The following is an 18383-nucleotide window of genomic DNA, read 5'->3' on the forward strand; positions in this document are numbered from 1 at the left end:
TCTGCCAGTCTGTCCGGCTCCGCAGGTGCTCCTACAGTGCACCCGGGCCGCAGGACGCTGTTTCCCGCCTTAGGCTGGGGACTCACAGCCCCAGGTGCGCCTCTCACGGTGGAATCCTGGTCTCGAAACCAAAACCCAAAACCGAGACCGTGGGGGCGCGCTGCCCGGGTCCCAGCCACAGCCGGGGTGGGGGTGTCTCGGCAGAGCGGCGGGGCGGGATGCGGGCCCGCTGGGCTCAGGTGCGGCGGACAGGAAGCCCCCCCTCGGGGGCCGGTTGCGCCATCGGCTTTCGTAACAGCAGCCTGGCGGGCGGTGGAGTTCCTCAATGTGCTGCCGTGCCGCGGGGACTCATAAGCCGGCCACCGGGCGCAGGGAGCCGTGCTGAGCAGGGCGAGCGCCGCGCCCGCCCCCACCGGAGCCGCGACCGTCGTCCCGCCCGCGTGCCGCCCCGCCCCGGCCCGCCCAGCCGCGGGCCCCGCTCCTGCTCCGGCTGCGGCTGCAGCTCTCGCTCCCGCTCCGGCTCCGGCTCCGGCTCCCGCTCCCGCTCCGGCTCCGGCTCCCGCTCCCGCCGGGGCAGCATGCTGGCGCTCCTGGCTGCTCTGCTGGCCGCGCGCGGCGCCGCGCTGGTGCCCGGGGACTGCCCGGCGCTGGGTAAGCGGGGCCAGACGGCGGCCGGCGGGGCGGGGCGGGGCGAGGTGGAGGTGGCTGTTGCTGGGGGAGGTGTGCTGGGGGTCCGTCCCTGCTCTCAGTGCGCTCCCCGGCGGCTTCTGGTGTGTGTCCGGGGCCAGACGGTGCGCACCGAGCCTGGGGCTCCTGGCCGGCGCCCCCACCGCCACCCCAGCCCCAGCCTGGACGGCGCGGTGATCCCCGGGCGGACCTGACGCGCTCCTCGTCCCCGCGTCCCCACATCCCCGCTTTGGGGTCTTCCGCCGGCCCCCAGGGGGACCGGGATGACAGTGCCGAGACTGGGAGGGTTGACATCACGGCGCTTACGCACCCTCCGTGCCAGCACCGCCACACGCCCTTTCCTCCATTTGACTTGGGGAGGGGGTTGTCGAGAAGAGGTTTGGGCGCACCGAGGCTCCCAGGACCTCCTCACCCCGAGCGAGCGAGCGATACAGCAGGCAGCGTTCGCCCTCAGGATGCCCGGCCCCTCCGCTCCAGGCTCCCTTCTGGAAGAGCTGGGCATCAGTCCGGCAGAGGGCTATTTTAGGGTTTATGGGCCGAAGGGCACAGTAAAGCCAGAGAGGCAGCTGGCAGGTGCCCGGGCGCAGGCATCTTGAGGAGATAGGCTCCTGGCGCTCACTGAAAGGCTCTAGGGTACTGCTCGGTGCTTGTTCAGTCTGCTCCCAGCTGAGGACTGGAACAGCAGCGCTGGGGTGTCCTGGCTCTGGGCTTTCTGGTGCTCCTTGTGATCGAAACAGGAAAGTAAAGGGGTTTCTTTCTTCTTTTTCTTTCTCACTCTCTCCCTCAAATATATTATATATATTACTTAACAATGAAAGAGTGGTGGAGCCAGGCGGTGGCGCACCCAGTTAAGCACACATAGTATTAAGTGTAAGGATCTGGGTTCGAGCCCTAGGCTTCCCACCTGTAGGGGTAAAGCTTCGCAAGTAGTGAAGCAGGGCTGCAAGTGTCTTTTTTTGTCTCCTCTTTATCTCTCCCCCTTCTCTCTCAATTTCTTTCTGTCCTATCCAATAAAATGGGGGGGGGGGAAATGGCCGTCAGGAGTAATGGATTCCTAGTGCAGGCACTGAGCTTCAGCAATAACCCTGGAGGAAGAAAAAAAGTGGTACTGAGAGAAAAATACAGGAAGAGAGAGAGACCAGAGCACTATCTAGCTCCGCCTTATGGTGGGTGATGCTTGAGATTGAACCTGGAACCTCAGATCCTCAGGCTTGAAAGTCTTTTGCATAGCACTGTGCTGTCCCTCCCTTTTCTCTACACATCTTAAAAATTCCTGCCCATCTCTACAAAGTTGATAGAGGCCTCCTGAGCCCTGTGCTCATTCCTCTGGGAATTGAAAAAGACGTTCTTCTCAAGAGGTAACCCAAGTTCAGAGAGGTTGGGAAGGGAGGCAGTCAGGCCTCCTTGGTGGCTTATGCACCAATTTGGGAGATCCTTGAGTAGCTCCTCCCCTCCCCCACCAGTGTATCCCAGGTGGCAGAGCTGGGGTAGTTTCCTAAGTGCTAGGGCACAGAAGGGAGATGGAAGCCTGGATTGGTGTCAGAAGGATGCCTGAGGTCCCAGTTGGGTTGCTCCTTGTCTGCCTCTGTTGCTATTTGCACCACACCCCAGGGCCCCTGCCCTGGGAGGCAACCATCATGCTGCCACCACTTCTGGGATGTAGCAAGGCACTGCCAGGAGCTGTGAAGGTCTGAGGCAGTTGCCAGTTCCCCATTTCCCTGCCTGGTGTGTGTAGGGATGGGCAGGCAGCCCTGGGGCCTGGATAGCCCTAGAAAGGCAGAAGCGAGAGTTTGGGGAGGAAGCGAAAGACTTCCCTGCTCAGAAGGAAAATACAGAGAAGTAGAAAATACCCCGCTCCCCTCCCACACCCACATAGACCCGGCCCACCAACTCAAGAGTAAAAATAAAGACTCTGCTACAGGAAGCATGGAGCAAATGACTGAGACACCTAGCTTTGGAAAAGTGGGGGAGGGATGGGGGAGGGCAGCTTGGCTGGTGTAGAGGGGGAAAACAACCTCCACCATCTGTCCAGTTATTTTATGAGAGTGAGAAAGAGACAGAGACAGACGCCAGGGGCCAGGGCACTCACTTAACTGTGGTTAATGGGTGCCAGGGATTGAACCCTTCCCTTGGATCCAGCCCCCGTTGTAGAACTGGGGGTGCAGCTCAGGTGCATCCACTGTCAAGGGACACGGTTGAGGTGGGGCTGAGGTGGAAGAACTGCACAGGGTGACACCTGTCCACCTTCCACAGCTTGAAGCAGCGTGGTACACCTTTAAATATGGTCTATGGCGCTTCCCCTGAGAGCCACCTCCCTCCTGTTCTCAATACCTGCCTGCATTCCTCGCCTCACCCTCACCCTGCATTACTCAGAAGGGTAGTTCTGGGTATGGCTACATCAGAATTGGCATGCATGTCAGGGGTGGGATCTGACAAGATACGGATTCTTGGCCTGCTCTTGGATTCACTGTACAGCAGTGTCTGTGAGTGAGGCTTAGGAAACATCTCTTTCTATTTATTTATGATAGAGGAGAGGTAGAGAGAACCAGAGAACTCTGGCACATGTGATGCCTGGGATTGAACTCTGGACCTCATGCCTGGAAGTCCAAATACTTTATCCACTGCGTTACTTCCCAGGCCATTGTCCTTTCTTTCCTTCTCTCCTTCCCTCCTTCCTTCCTTCCTTCCTTTACTTGGGGGGGAGGTGTTGGAGAGATAGCATAATGGTTCTACAAAAAGACTTTCATGTCTGAGGCTCTGAGGTCAGGTTCTATCCCCCAGCATTACCATAAACCAGAACAGAGCAGTAGTCTGGTAAAAATAAAATAAAATAATTAATAAACAATAAGACTTACTTATGAGAGAGAAAAAGAACAAGAGCTCTGTGCTGGCATGTGATGCCAGGGATCAAACTCACTGCTTGAGAGTCCAACACTATTCATTGTGCCACCTCCCAGGTCAATTTTTTAAAGTTTTATTTATTTATTTATTTACTTATGAAAGAGAGGAATAAGAGGCAGAAGTGAACATGAGAGCCTCACTCTGGCATATGCAAAATGCAAGGCTGGGGATTGAACTCAGGACTTCACATTCGAGAGTCTAGCACTTCATCTGTTACAGTCCCTTTCCAGGGCCACGGAAAAAATAATTCCTCTTCAACTCACACCCCCAACCCCCAGGGTTGATCAGCACTGTGGGATTTGAGGCCACTGGCCAAAGGGCACATAGTGGAACTGGACCAGGCCCTCCCCCACGGGCTGTGGGATGCCAGAAACCTTGCTTTAGCCCGACCCTTGTTTATTCCTTGCTGCAAACATCTGTATCGTGTGGGGCCCAGTGCAGAGCTGGCCACCCAGCTTCTGGCCCAAATGAAACGTGGAAGTGGGCAAAGAGGGTGGGTCTCTGATCGGGAAAGGGACAGGCTGAGTTTCTGGCCCAGCCGCTGGGCACCCACTACCCCAGGAATTGCTGCTAGGAGGGAGGGTGGGCAGGGCACTTGCTCTGGGTGAGGAGCCAGAGCTGGCTTCCCCCTTGCCCATTCTCATCAACTCCACTCCCAGGAGTACAAGGAGCTAGTTTGGTGCCCCAGTTCCATCTCCGCTGTGAGCATATGCCCCCTTCTCCCTCTGTCTTTTTGGACTGTTGACTGCCTGCCGCAGGCCCAGGTCAGCAGTCCAGGCTTTCCCAAGCTGCTCCTTGCAGGTATGCAGGGCAGCTTGTAAAGCTTGAATTCATTAAAGTGAAATCAAATTAGGGATGCAGTTCAGTTCAAGGGGCCATTGTATGGGATGGTGCCAGGATACTAGATGCCTTGCTCTAGAGTGACAGGCACTTTCTTCAGAGACTGTCTTCCTTCCTGTGCTTCATTGAGGTATCTGCAGAACCCCATTTGTATTTATTTTTTTTATCTTTCTTTCATTCCTTCCTACCTTCCTTCTACCCCTTCTTTCTTATTTTCTTAGAGAGAAGTTGGGATAAAGAGAGTGCTAAAAACCACAACACGGAAGCTTCCTCTAAGGTCACGTACATGGCAAAACAGTGCACTATCTAAGTGAGCTATTTGACTGGCCCTGCCGTCTTTGAAAAAAAAAAATCCATTTATTTATGAGAGGAAGAAAACCAGAGCTTCATTCTGGCACATGTGATGCCATAGATTGAATTCAGAACCTCCTGCTTGAGAGTCTATTACTCTTATCTATTGTACCACCTCCTGGGCTGCAAACCCTGAATATTTACAGACATAATGAGAAAGAGAGAAACTGGAGCACAGCTTGGCTCTGGCATATGGTGGCGCTGGGGACTGAACTTGAGACCTTGGAACCTCAGGCGTGAAAGCCTTGTGCAGAACCATTATGCTGTCTCCCCTGCCCATGGGTATTACATTTGAAAAGACTCTTGGGAGCATCTGTGGGTCCTAGGCAGTATTCTGAGAGCTATAAATGCATCTGTGCACAGAACAGACAAAAATGCCTTTGCTTACTGGAGCTTCATTTGAGAGGGTTGGGGGGTTTGAATATGAAACAGAGTTTGACAGTTACTATTGTTTGAGAGAAGAAGAAAGCAGAGGAGGGAGGGAACTGTGTATTTATGTCAAGAATCATGCCGAATTCATCTGTTTTTTGTTTTTGTTTTTGCCTCCAGGGTTATAGCAGGGGCTTGGCGCCGGCACTACAAATCCACTGCTCCTGGTAGCCATTTTTCTTTGATTGTTTAGATAGGACAGAAAGAAATTGGGGGTGGGAGGTGTAGGCGTGGGCGGTAGCACATCGGGTTAAGGTCACATGCTGCAAAGCGCAAGGACCAGAGTAAGGATCCTTGTTCGAGCCTCTGACTCCCCACGTGCAGGGGGGTCGCTTCACAAGCGGTGAAATAGGTCTGCAGTTTATCTTTTTCTCCCCGCTCTGTCTTCCCCTCCATTTCTCTTTGTCCTATCCAGTGACAGCAATAACAACAACAATAATAATCACAAGAACGTTAAACAACTTGGGACCTTATACTTCCAAGTCCAACATTTTATCCACTGCACAGCCAGGCTGCAGGCAAGGGGATTTTTACAAATGTAACTATGACACTAACCTACCTGGAAACTGTCTAGGTAAAGACCTGCTATTGACCAGGAGGGGAGAATTGGGGTATAGTAAGCCATCCCTGAGTAGCAGAGGAAGCTGGAGACTCATAAAGGTTAAGTAACTCCCACAAGATCACACAGCAGGGCTCTTTCCACTGTACTCAGCTTGTTGCCAGGCGGCCTGCCCTTCCCAAAGCCAGAGGGCCTCAGGTCCCCCTCTGTCTCTGCTGAGTCCTCCCCTTTGGCGAAGTACTGATGGGCCTCCCTGTAGGTCAATCCTAGGTGGGAACCAGGTGGCACCTGCTGCTTGCTGGGGGGTAGGGAAGGATTGTGAAGGCCACCGTGTATGTTCTGGCCACTGCCTACACCCCTTCTGCTCCCCTGCCCCCAGCTCCAGTCACATCATTTTCGGTCAAGGGGACATTGTGCAATCGCATGTCGCTATAAATGAGCCTGTCTGTCTTTAGGAGGGGCAGCTGGTGTGGGGGTGGGTGGGGGTGGGGAGAGTAGCAGTTCTATTTTTTCTGCTTTGGGGATTTTTCCCCCCCCTTTTAAAAAAAAATCTTTGAGAGTTCACTACTTCCTGCAGACTCTCTCTTTTTAAAAAATTTTTTGTGTTTATTTATTTTGCTGCCCTTGTTGTTTTTTATTATTGTTGTAGTTATTGTTGTTGTTGTAATTGATGTTGTCGTTGTTAGAACAGAGAGAAAGGAGGGGGATCGAGAGAGGAGGGGAAGACGGGGGTGGGGGGAGAAAGACAGACACCTGCAGACCTGCTTCGCTGCCTGTGAAGTGACTCCCCTGCAGGTGGGGAGCCTGGTGCTTGAACCAGGATCCTTATGCGGGTCCTTGTGATTTGTGCCACGTGCGCTACTGCCCGACTACCAGACTCTTTTTAAAGTATTTATTAATGAGGGATACAAGAGGGGAGAAAGAACAGACATCATTCTGGTACATATGCTACCAGGGTTTGAAGTCAGGACCTCATGCTTCCAACCTTATTCATTGCACCACTTCCTGGGCCACCTCTCTCTGCTATAAAAAAATAAAGGAGAGGGTCAGAGAGAGGAGGAGAGATAACACAGAACTGCTCCACCATTTGTGAAACTTCCCTTGTACAAAGTACTATCAGGTGGTGGCAAGGGGTTTAAACTTGGGTTCTTGTGCCTGGTAAAATGTGCTCTCTACCAGCTGAACTCTCTTCTAGTGCCACAGAGAGTCTATTTTATTTATATAGAGACAGAGAAAATAGAGATGGAGAAAGAGACCACAGCACCGAAGCTTCCTTTAATGTGATGGGGGCAGGATTTGAACCTGGGTCACGCATGAGAGTTTATTTTGATGGGAGGAAGCGGAGGTTGTGAAATGAAGGCTAGTTACAGGAAAGACACAATGAATACATCTGATTATAAGATATAATAATTATAACCACCCACATTGTCAAAAGAGATTATGTCCTAAAAATAGTGTTGAGGTTTTCAAATCAATGATCTAATGAAACCTCCACCTCATTTTGAAGCAGCTATTATTATTTCCATTTTACAGGTGGAAACAGGAGGTACCGGTGCAAGGTTATACAGCTAGTAGGAGGGTTTGAATTGGATGTGTCTGAATGCTGGGCTATCTGTCTATCATCTATACATCTTTTAAAAGATTTATTTATTATTAATGAGACTGAGTAACCAGAGCATGAAAAACAAACCTCTTCACTTCTTTTTCTTTCTTTCTTTTTAAATGTTTACTTGTTTAATAAAGAGAATAATGGAGAGGAAAAGGGGAGATAGACAGTAAAAGAAAGACACCTGTAGGGGGTTGGGCGGTAGAGCAGCGGGTTAGGTGCATGTGGTGCAGAGCGCAAGGATCAGCGTAAGTATCCTGGCTGGAGCCCCGGGCTCCCCCACCTGCAGGGGAGTCACTTCACAGACGGTGAAGCAGGTCTGCAGGTGTCTATCTTTCTCTTCCCATCTCTGTCTTCTCCTCCTCTCTCCATTTCTCTCTGTCCTATCCAACACAATGACATCAATGACAACAATAATAATAATCACCACCACCAGAACAACAAAAAAATAGGGTAACAAAAGGGAAAGGATGGCCTCCAGGAACGGTGGATTTGTGGTGCAGGCACTGAGCCTCAGCAATAACCCTGTAGGCAAAAAGAAAAGAAAAGAAAAGAAAAGAGAGGACAAGAAAGGCACCTGTAGCACTGCTTTACTGCTCATGAAGCTTCTCTACTACAGGCAGAAAATCTAAGGCAGGCCGTCCTCCCATTTTCCTTCCCTCCCTCTTTTTCTCTCTCCTTCTCTCCTACTTCCCTCCCTCCCTCTCATCCTTCCCCCCCTCCCTCCATCCCTCCCTTCTTCCTCTTCTTTTTCTTTTTCTTTCCCAAAGCACTGCTTAACTTTGGATTTTGGGAGTGCCATGGCTTGAACCTAGAACTCAGAGTCTCAGGCATAAAAGTCTATTGCATAGTCACTGTGCTGCCTCCCCACCATCTCCTTGTTGGTATTTCATTTATTTATTTTTTCCCTTTTGTTGCTCTTGTTGTTTTATTGTTGTAGTTATTATTGTCATCGCTGTTGGATAGGACAGAGAGAAATGGAGAGAGGAAGGGAAGGCAGAGAGGGAGAGAGAAAGACAGACACCTGCAGACCTGCTTCACCACCTGTGAAGCGACTCCCCTGCAGGTAAGGAGCTGGGGGCTCGAACCAGGATCCTTACACCGGTCCTTACGCTTTGTGCCACATGTGTTTAACCCACTGTGCTACTGCCCAACTGCCTAGTATTTCATTTATGACTACACCATGTTTATTCACCCAATTTCTTTTTTGTGGGCAGTGGTTTTCTACTGCAGACTTGGCTTTAGGAAATATATTTGCATATTCCCTTCTCCTCCATTACCAGTTCACCTATAGTTCAAAGGTCACAGGCATATGTCATTTTCAGAAAAAATAGTCCTTGCACTTATTTATACTCCCAGAAGCAGGGAGAGACTGCTTCCGTCCCCACACTTTTGCCAGAAGTATGCCACACATAAAAAAGGTGTCTGTGTAGAATTATTTTGCATTGGGGGGATGGGTGGTGACACACCTGGTAGAGCACACACATTGCCATGTGCAAGGATCTGGGTTTGAGTCCCTGCAGGGGAAGCTTCATGAGTGGTGAAGCAGGTCTGCAGGTGTCTCTTTTTCCCTTTCTATCTCCTCATCCCCTCTCCATTTATGTCTCCATACAAAATAAAAAAGTGTTTATTTTGCATTAATCATATCAGCATGGGCACATGCAGGCTTTACCATGTTTAGGAGGATTTGCATAATCTAGTTCTGTTAACATTTATTGCTCATTTTTACTGGGTTGTTGTTCTTTTTCCTTCTTTTTTTACTCTCTCTTTTTTTTTTTCTTTAATGCACACTCTCCTCTATTTTGACTTCTAGTAATTTTAACTTTACATCATATTTAAAATTAGGAATCCCTACAGAGTGAGGATTTCTCCAAACAAGCAGATCCTCAAGAAGCTCAGTATTTTATCACATCACATACACATTATCCTACATGTCCACCCAGAGTCAGGTGCTATAGCTACTGGAACATGACATACTTGTTGATCAAGCCTGAGGTACAAGTTGCACAAAAGACTAACCCTTACTTGAAGCACACAGATTGTATCAAAAAGTCTTCTGGGGCCGGGTGATAGTGAACCAGGTTAAGCACACATAGAAGTGCAAAGGCCTGTGCAAGGATCCCAATTGGAACCCCCAGAGCTCACCACCTGCAGGGGGGTCAGCAGGTGTCTGTCTTTCTCTCGCCCTTTCTATCTTCCCCTCCTCTCTCAATTTCTCTCTGTCCTATCCAACAACAACAACAACAAAAAAGGAAAAGATAGTCTTCAGGATTCATGGTGTAGGTACTGAGCCCCCAGTGATAACCCTTGAGGCAAAGAAAAAAAAAGGGGAGTTAGGTGGTGGCGCAGGGACGGGCATAAGGATCTCGGTTTGAGCCCCCGGGTCCCCACCTGCAGGGGAGTCACTTCACAAGTGGTGAAGCAGGTCTGCACGTGTCTGTCTTTCTCTCCCCCTCTCTGTCTTCCCCTCCTCTCTCCATTTCTCTGTCCTATCCAACAACAACGACATCAATAACCACAACAATGTTAAACAACAAGGGCAACAAAAGGGAACGTAAATAAATAAATATTAAAAAAGAATCTTAAAAATAAAAAAATCTTCTTATTGTTTGTCTTGTAGATAGAAGAGCTTAATCCTTTATAATAAGGATATGAAGGTCTTCCTATATTTTTGCCGCTTGCCTTTATTTGGAGGTGGGTTTGTGTCTTTTGGATTCAAAATTGTTTTATGATTTATTTTTATGAGTAGTAGAAAAAAACGAGAGTGAGGTCAAAGTACTGCTCTGAGTGTTTTGTGTTCCAAGTCACATCCTTGATCATGAATCTGTTCACTTTTCATGTATGTTTGTTGCATGTAGAATTTATCATGGGGGGTGTGTGACTCCATCTTTATCAGTTACAATCTGATATTCCTTTACAGATGATCAAATAAGCTGACTTTCCCCCACTGATTTTATTTTTTTGCACTATGTACACTTAACCTGGTGCCTGGCCCCCTATATTTATTTTTAAAAAATATATCTTGGCAACGAACGAAAGGGAATAAGTAAATAATATATATATTATATATATATCTTATATCTTAATATATATATTATATTATATATATATCTTACTTGTTTTATTTGAGAGAGAAAGGGAGTGCCCAGAGCTCAGGTTGGGAACCTCAGGTATGAATATATATATATTTTGCATCTCTATTATGTTATCTCCCAATCCTCCCCCACTGATTTAAAAAATTATCTTTAAGGGCACATGGCACACAGGGACTGACATAAGGATCCCAGTTACAGCCCAGCTCCCCACCTGCAGGGGAGTCGCTTCACAGATGGTGAAGCAGGTCTGCAAGTGTCTATCTTTCTCTTTCCCTCTCTGTCTTCCCCTCCTCTCTCCATTTCTCCCTGTCCTATCCAACAACGAATGACTTCAACAACAATAATAACCACAACAAGGCTACAACAAGGGCAACAAAAGGGGGGAAAATGGCCTCCAGGAGCAGTGGATTCATGGTGCAGGCACTGAGCCCCAGCAGTAACCCTGGAGGCAAAATAAATAAATAAATAAATAAAACAAAACAAAATAAAATAAAATACAAATTATCTTTAAGATCTACTAAATCCCTGAATAGCCTTAGGCTTACTAAGCTTCACGGTACAGCATGAGGCTCAGAGAGGTGTAAAAATGCAGGAGGGACACTTTGAGGCCTTTATAGAAGTGTGTGGGGAGTGGGGTGGGGGGTGGGTGTGGCCTGGCCAAGGCAGCACAATGGATAAAGCATTGGGCACTCAAGCATGAGGCCTGGGTTCTATCCCTGGCATCACATATACCAGAGTGATGCTATAGGTCTCTTTTCCCTACTTTCTTTCATTAGTGAATAAGTAAATCTTTAAAACTCAACAGGTAGGTTGGCTTGAGTTATTTGAAGGGCCTTTAGTGCTTCTGAAGGGCCCAGGGCCCCCCACAGACCAAAGCCCTTGTCTCAGACCCCATTTTGGATGCAAGTGTGGTGTCCACTGTGGTCTGGTATCCTTCTTTAATCCTGGCTTGACCCTGCTTTCTTGCTCTTGTTTGCCAGTCTGGCGACAGGGACACAGAGCACTCTGTCCTCCATGTCTCTCTCTTTCATCTCTGCAAGATGGGCCTGGGACAACTAATCTCTTGATCTCTTTTGGATCTAGCGAGCATCAGGCTTTCTGCTGCTGGGTGGGAACAGAGGACGGCCATGGTGCCAAGGTAAATACTGACTCTGCCAAATACAAGGCAAATACAAGCAGGTACAGAAGTCCAAACACACCTGAGGTGGAGGGGCAACGGCGGGCCAGACAGTTTTAGAGCTGAGTCCCCTCCTAATGGCAGGGGAGGGTTCCTCTATGGCACCTGGGAAAGCATGAGATGGAAGTCAGAGGTGGGAGTGCACTACACTCTAGCTAATCATAGGAATGCTATTATTTTGGGATGCAGGAGCAAGGCCTGGGGCACTTGGCTTTTGTCACAGAGCCTCCCTGCTGCCAGCTGTGGCAAGACCCCTGCCCCCATAAGGAAACTTATCTCTTTTGTGTGTGTGTGTACACACACACACACACACACACACACACACACACACACACACACACCAAACCTCAGGACTTGTGAAGGGTGGAAATGTGTACAGAGAGGAATCTGGGAGCCATGGAGGGCTATAGGGTATGCCATCCCAGAGGAGAGGGAGCTACACTGGAATACAAAGAGGCATCTGACCCCAGGAGAGACAGAGACCTTGGTTAGACTTCTCTAGAACCAATGCAGATAGACCCCTAGCCTCTATAGCTGGGACTCTGTGGCCTTCACAGCAAGTTGGGGACTGCCCCCCTCCCTGGCAGGTAGAGCTCTAGGCACATGTCCATGCCCAGAAGTGGACAGTGACGGTTGTGATCGTTACAAATAGGAAGTCAGGGGCTAGGAATAGCTCACCCAGTAGAGCTCATACTTTACCACGTGTGAGGGTCCTGGGTTGAGCCCCTGGCACTATATGTGTCACCAAGGGGAAGCTCCACAAGTGGTAGAGTGAGTGGCGCTATGGTAGCTTTTCTCTCTCTCTCTCTCTCTCTCTGCCTCCTTTTATCTGAAATTTAATATGAGAAAAGAAAACAGCAAGGAAATCAGTAATTAGGAAAAAAAAAAAAGATTTGGGCAGGGGAGGCAGCATAATAGTTCTACAAACTTTCATGCTTGAGGCTCTGAAGTCCCAGGTTCAATCCTCAGCACCACCATAAATTAGAGCTGAGCAGTGCTCTGGGAAAGAGAGAGAGGGAGCAGGGTGGGGGAGGGGGAGGAGGGAGAGACTGGAGAGATTTATGTGTTGTTTGTTTTTTTACACTAGAGCACTGCTCATTTCTGGCTTATGGTGGTGCTGGGGATTGAATCTGGGAACCCAGAGCCTCAGGCATGAAAATCAGTTTGCAGAACCATTATGTTACCTCCTCAGCCCCCTCCCCTCACCCCAAATTATTTATCAATTAGAAAGAGAACCAGATCGGGAGTCGGGCTGTAGCGCAGCAGGTTAAGCACAGGTGGCGCAAAGCACAAGGACTGGCATAAGGATCCCGGTTCGAACCCCGGCTCCCCACCTGCAGGGGAGTCACTTCACAGGCGGTGAAGCAGGTCTGCAGGTGTCTGTCTTTCTCTCCTCCTCTCTGTCTTCCCCTCCTCTCTCCATTTCTCTCTGTCCTATCCAACAACGACGACATCAGTAATAACTACAACAATAAAAAAAAACCAAAAAAAAACGACGACAACAAAAGGGAATAAATAAATAAAATTAAAAAAAAAAAAAAAAGAAAGAGAACCAGATCATTACTCTGGAACTTGCAATACTATGAATCGAACACAGAACCTCATATTTGAAAGTCCAGTGCTTTGATCCACTGAGCCACCTCCTAGGCAACAGTAGTTTCCTTTCTTTTCTTTCTTTCTTTCTTTCTTTCTTTCTTTCTTTCTTTCTTTCTTTTCTTTTCTTTTTTTTTTTTTTTTTGCCTTCAGGGTTATTGCTGGGGCTCGGTGCCTGCACTAGGAATCCACTGCTCCTGGAGGCCACTTTTACCATTGTGTTGCCCTTGTTGTTGTCATTATTGTTATTGTTGTGATTATGTTATTGTTGTTGGATAGGACAGAGAGAAATCAAGAGAGATGGGGAAGACAGAAAGGGGAAGAGTAAGATAGACATCTGCAGACCTACTTCACCGCTTGTGAAGTGACCCCCCTGCAGGTGGGGAGCTGGGCTGTAACTGGGATCCTTACGTCAGTCCTTGCGTGCCATGTGCACTTAATGCACTGCACTACCGGCTGACCGTGTGTGTGTGTGTGTGTGTGTGTGTGTGTGTAACACTCACTGCATTGCTCAGCTCTGGCCACTGGCAAAGCTGAGGATTGAACCTGGGACTTCTTGGTTGCAAGCTTTCTGCCCTAACCCAGTGCTATCTCCCCAGCTCAGGAAATCAGTTTTCAGTCCTTAGAGAATGTTGGGAGATGAGAAGGGAGGGAAGAGAATACTGGGCCCTTGTCCTAGGCCCCAGGGGACCAAATTCTGCCTTTGCTTCTGTCTGGACATCAGATGCCAGTGTTCTGAGCATTTCTTAACAGCTACTACTTCTCAGATTGAGACCTTGATTGCTGAGCGGGACCTGTGGTTCCAGTGTCCTCTCCAGCCCCCCAGTAATCTGAGCCTGGAGGCACCCTGCCTGCCAGCTGCCCCCACTTTGCAGCTCAAGCTCAATCCTGGGCAGTGGGATGGGGATTAGCCTGTGTGTGATAAACCTAGGTCCCCATGGTGCTGGGCAGCTGGCTCCCCACTTACATAAACGGGCCAGGAAGCTGGGCTTGTTTTTGCTGGCAAGCACACAGCTGGCAGAGACAGGATTGAGAAATATGTGTTGTTGCTGTGTGTGTGTTTTTCTCTGGTTATTGACATTTGCTAGTTGATTCGGAGCAGGGGAACAAAATAAAGTGGAAAAACAACCATGTTGTTTGAGTTTTGGGCACACAGGTCTGGGGATGAACCCAATTTCCACAACTGGGCTGCAGTGGTGGTGGGGGGAGGGGACCTCTACAGGCTATGGGGTGTGAGATTGGTTGTTAGGGGGAACGAGGGGAGGGTGGGAAGAGACTGTCTGAGGGCTCCGGGGTGATCTGGCCTCTTCCTCCCTCTCCAGGAGTCATCAGCTGAGTGCAGAGATGGATTCTGTGCTGTGGGGCTGAGCTATTTTCTGAGGTAAATAGACAGAGATACTTCCTGCCTTTGTAGAGTTAGTGATGGGAGGGAGGAGATGCTGGAACTTGGGAACGGTGTGCTGGGGACCTTCAGATCAGAGGAAGCCAGTGGGGCTCTGGTGGGGAAAGGCCAGAAAGAGAAGTGGGGTCTCCTGACAATGTACAGTTCTTTCGACAGAGAGTCAAAGAGACCACAACACTGAAGTTACCCTCATTGTGGTGGGGACCAGGCTTGAACCCGGGTCATACACATGGCAAAACAACACACTATCCAAGTGAGCTATTTCACCAGCCCAATCCAGGAACTTTTTTGAAAGCAGCATTTTTCATGCTCACTTTTTAAGCTGAAATTTGTGACTGGCTCCATGATGATGTCAAGAGTCTCCAAAGGGCCCTTGGCAGAAAAAAGGTTCCCACCCATGTCTAACATGGTGTCAACCTCCCTCTCACCACCACACCCATCCAAAGTCCAGTGACCAGATGAACAGAGTCTGTGCCAGACACCAAGGGCATGGAGAACCCCTGGGAACATTTGTGTCAGGTGGATGGGATAACTTCTTGCATCTGGGTCTCAGGTGAGGTGCTGTCACTCTGCACCTGACTTTGTTTCCATAGGAACAGAGAGGGTGTGTCTCTTGCTCCCCCTCCCTCCTCTGCAATGCCTGATGACGTGTGTGTGTGTGTGTGTGTGTGTGTGTGTGTGTGTGTGTGTGTGTGTGTGTGTGTAAACACAGCAAAGTTGACTCATTCTCAGGGTGATGGGAAAATAAGTAGAGGTAGAAGCAGCAGCAGGGACTCTGCTCTAGACCCTGGTCTTTCGAAGGTTCAGGGGCTCAGAACTCACACCTCAGTCTACTGAACAATCAGGCCTGGTCTGCCTCCCTCCGTACCCTCCCCCCTTTATCTCCCTCTCCAGAAGGCAGAGGACTAATCAGGTGGTGGGGCTAGAATCGTCACCTTTCTAATTTGATTTTTAGCACAGTTTTGTTTTCCTGGGTCACTTTTTTTTTTTTTTTTTGCCTCCAGGGTTATCACTAGGGCTTGGTGCATGTACTATGAGTCCACTGGTTCTGTTGCCAATTTTTCTAGTTTTTGGATAGGACAGAGACATTTAGAGGGGAAAGGAAGATGGAGAGGGAGAAAGAAAGGTAGACACCTGCAGATCTGCTTTCTGCTTTGCCACTTGTGAAGCTACCCCCCCCCTGCAGGTGGTGAGCCAGGGGCTCGAACTGGGATCCTTGTGTGGGTCCTTGAGCTTTATACTACGTGTGCCAAACCAAACACCCCCCAACCCCAGGCCATTTTTTTTTTTTATTCAGATAGAGCTTCCTCTGGTGTAGCACCTCCCATGTGGCACCAGGCCTCTAGCCCTGGTAAAGTAGGCATCCTATCCCTTGAGCTAGCTCCCAGCCCCAAGGTAATTTCCTCAGTCATTTCTGGCCTCACCCATATCGTGCACACAAGAGTTCTTGCATTCTGAAGGAGGGGACAGGCTTGGGCTTGCAGCAACCCCCCCCCCCCCCCCCCCCAGTGATGGAGCAAGTGCTCCAGGGCAGATATCGAATGGCTCACTCTTTGCTAAATGTCAGTGTGCATAGGGCTGGCTCCTCCCTGGCCCTCTCTGGCCCCCTGCCCTGACAGCCAGGCAGGCCCGGGGCACGCCCCAGCAGAGGGTGTGTGTGTGTGTGTGTGTGTGTGTGTTAACTGTTGGGGCACGTTTCTTCTCTGAGGTACACAAAGGGGTACTCTTGGGCATGCTCTCACAGGTTCACTCCTATCTTGTCCCTCTGTCCTCTGGTTCCTTCGAGCCTGCATTGGCAGGCCCTGGCAGGTTCCAAAAAGGTTGGACAGGGATGGTGACCTGGTGGTCATCAGGGGACCAAAGGTAACAGGACACCCTTGTCACAGTAAAAGTGACAACACAGAGTTGCAGGGGAGGGTGTGTGTGTGTGTATTTGCATGCACACTCCCTGGCTTGGAAGCTGCTTTCTGTAGGAATCCACTTTTATCCTACCCTTCTCTTTCTTGACTTCACAGACCCAGGACATGTGGCTTCTTTGTTTGTTGTTGTTGTCAGGGTTTCACCCCTCCAGGCTCATTTTTTTTCTCCAGATAGAGACAAAGAGATAAGAGACAGACAGAGGGAAAGGGACCATAGTGCCAAAACTTTGGAGTCAGGCTTGAACCTGCAAAGCAGTGTACTATCCAGAAGAGTTATCTTGCTGACCCCTACATACTTTACAAAGCGTAAAAGAGTGCATTATGGTTGGGGCAGGCAAGCCTGTCCAATAATTAATCATTTCTCCTTTTTTTTCTTTTTTCTTTTTAAAGAGTGACTCAGCTTTAGAGATTCAGCAAACCATTACTCAAGTTCCTCGGAGGAGGAAGTGGCCATTATGTGACGCCAGAGCTCTGCTTTTGTGGAAGAGGGGGGAAAAAAAGAGGTCTTTCTATTTGCTGGTTGTCTGAACTGCCTCTGGGTTTTGGGCCATTGTTTGGAAGCAGAACAGTGTGGCCCTGGAGCTATTGTTCAGGCTGACCACACAGGGTCAGGCCAGGTTGGGGAGGTGACCCGGGAGACATGCTTCCTGCAGCCAGCAGAGGCAGAAGCAGAGATGGGAGCCAACTCTCCCCCCACTGCACCCCCCCCCTCACCTGAAGGGAGCTTTCCATGCTGTGGCTCTAGCCCCATAGCTACCTGCTGGTTGCCTTCCATTAGGATGGTATTGATTATGGCTGAGGAAGTAGGTCAGTAGTTAGAGCTCTGTATCTTGTTACTATCCTTTTCTATTAAAAAAAATATGTATACTTTCCACTGGGCTGGGTGGTAGCACACCTAGTGTTATCAGCTAGATGTGCTACCACCCAGCCCAGTGCCCTTGTGCCCAGGCACAAGGACCTAGAATCAATCCCCTGGTCCCCACCTGCAGGAGAGAAGCTCTATGAGCAGTGCTGCAGGTGCCTCTCTATCTTTCCCTCTTACTATCTCAATTTCTCTCTGTCTCTATCCAGAATAAGTAAAATAAAATATTAAAAAGTATTTATTTACTCATGAGAAAGAAAGGGGGAGGAGGAAAGAGTGAAGCAGAGCATCACTCTGGTACGTGTAATGTCAGGGATCAAACTCAGGACCTCATGCCTGAGAGTCCAATGTTTTATCCATCTACTGTACTTTTTCTCAGATTGCAGGAATGTTTGTCCTTATACCAAAAGATGAAAAGCAAAACAGCCATTCAGGACAACTAGACTGACAGCAAGCTCTTTCTAAACTTGAGATACTGGCTGTGCATATTAGTTACTTGTTTGTTTATTTAACCAGAGCACTGCTCAGCTCTGGGACCTCAGAGCCTCAGTTTTTTTGTTGTTGTTTGTTTGTTTGTTTTACCTCTAGGGATATCTCTGGGACTCAGTGCCTGCACTACAAATCCACTGCTCCTGGAGGCTGTTTTTTTCCTTTTTTTGCCCTTGTTGTTTATCTTTGTTGTGGTTATTATTGATATTGCTGTCATTGTTGTTGGATAGGACAGAGAGAAATGGAGAGAGAAGGGGAAGACAGAGGGGGAGAGAAAGATAGACACCTGCAGACCTGCTTCACTACTTGTGAAGCGACTCTCCTGCAGGTGGGGAGCTGGGGGCTTGAACTGGGATCCTTATACCCGTCCTTGCGCTTTGCACCATCTGCACTTAACCTGCTGTGCTACCACCCGGCCCCCAGAGCCTCAGTATTATCTTTTCAACCCTTCCTTTGCTACAAGTTGGTGATGT

The 18383-nt window shown here is 49.2% G+C and overlaps 1 protein-coding gene and 1 long non-coding RNA gene across 8 annotated transcripts in view; one reads left to right on the forward strand and one right to left on the reverse strand.

The window, feature by feature from the left end:
• LOC132541338 (uncharacterized) overlaps positions 1 to 3077 on the reverse strand; it is a 62019-nt gene extending 58942 nt beyond the window's left edge. The window contains exons 1-2 of one of the 3 annotated variants that reach the window (XR_009552512.1): positions 2924 to 3077; positions 998 to 1172 (exon numbers count right to left, since the gene is read on the reverse strand). This is a non-coding gene — a long non-coding RNA (uncharacterized LOC132541338). Of the gene's footprint in view, positions 1 to 997; positions 1773 to 2923 lie in introns of those variants that run through there. The other 2 variants (XR_009552510.1, XR_009552511.1) reach the window with 2 other exon arrangements.
• The window catches only part of IL6R (interleukin 6 receptor), a 271403-nt gene continuing 253213 nt past the window's right edge, over positions 194 to 18383 (forward strand). For all 5 annotated transcript variants that reach the window (XM_060201520.1, XM_060201516.1, XM_060201517.1 and 2 more), the window contains exon 1: positions 194 to 651. In XM_060201520.1, the coding sequence (XP_060057503.1) occupies positions 219 to 651 (433 nt within the window). In that variant the 5' untranslated portion in view covers positions 194 to 218. The remainder of the gene's footprint in view (positions 652 to 18383) is intronic.

This window comes from Erinaceus europaeus, chromosome 11 (genome assembly GCF_950295315.1).
Source record: "Erinaceus europaeus chromosome 11, mEriEur2.1, whole genome shotgun sequence".
NCBI lineage: Eukaryota > Metazoa > Chordata > Mammalia > Eulipotyphla > Erinaceidae > Erinaceus > Erinaceus europaeus.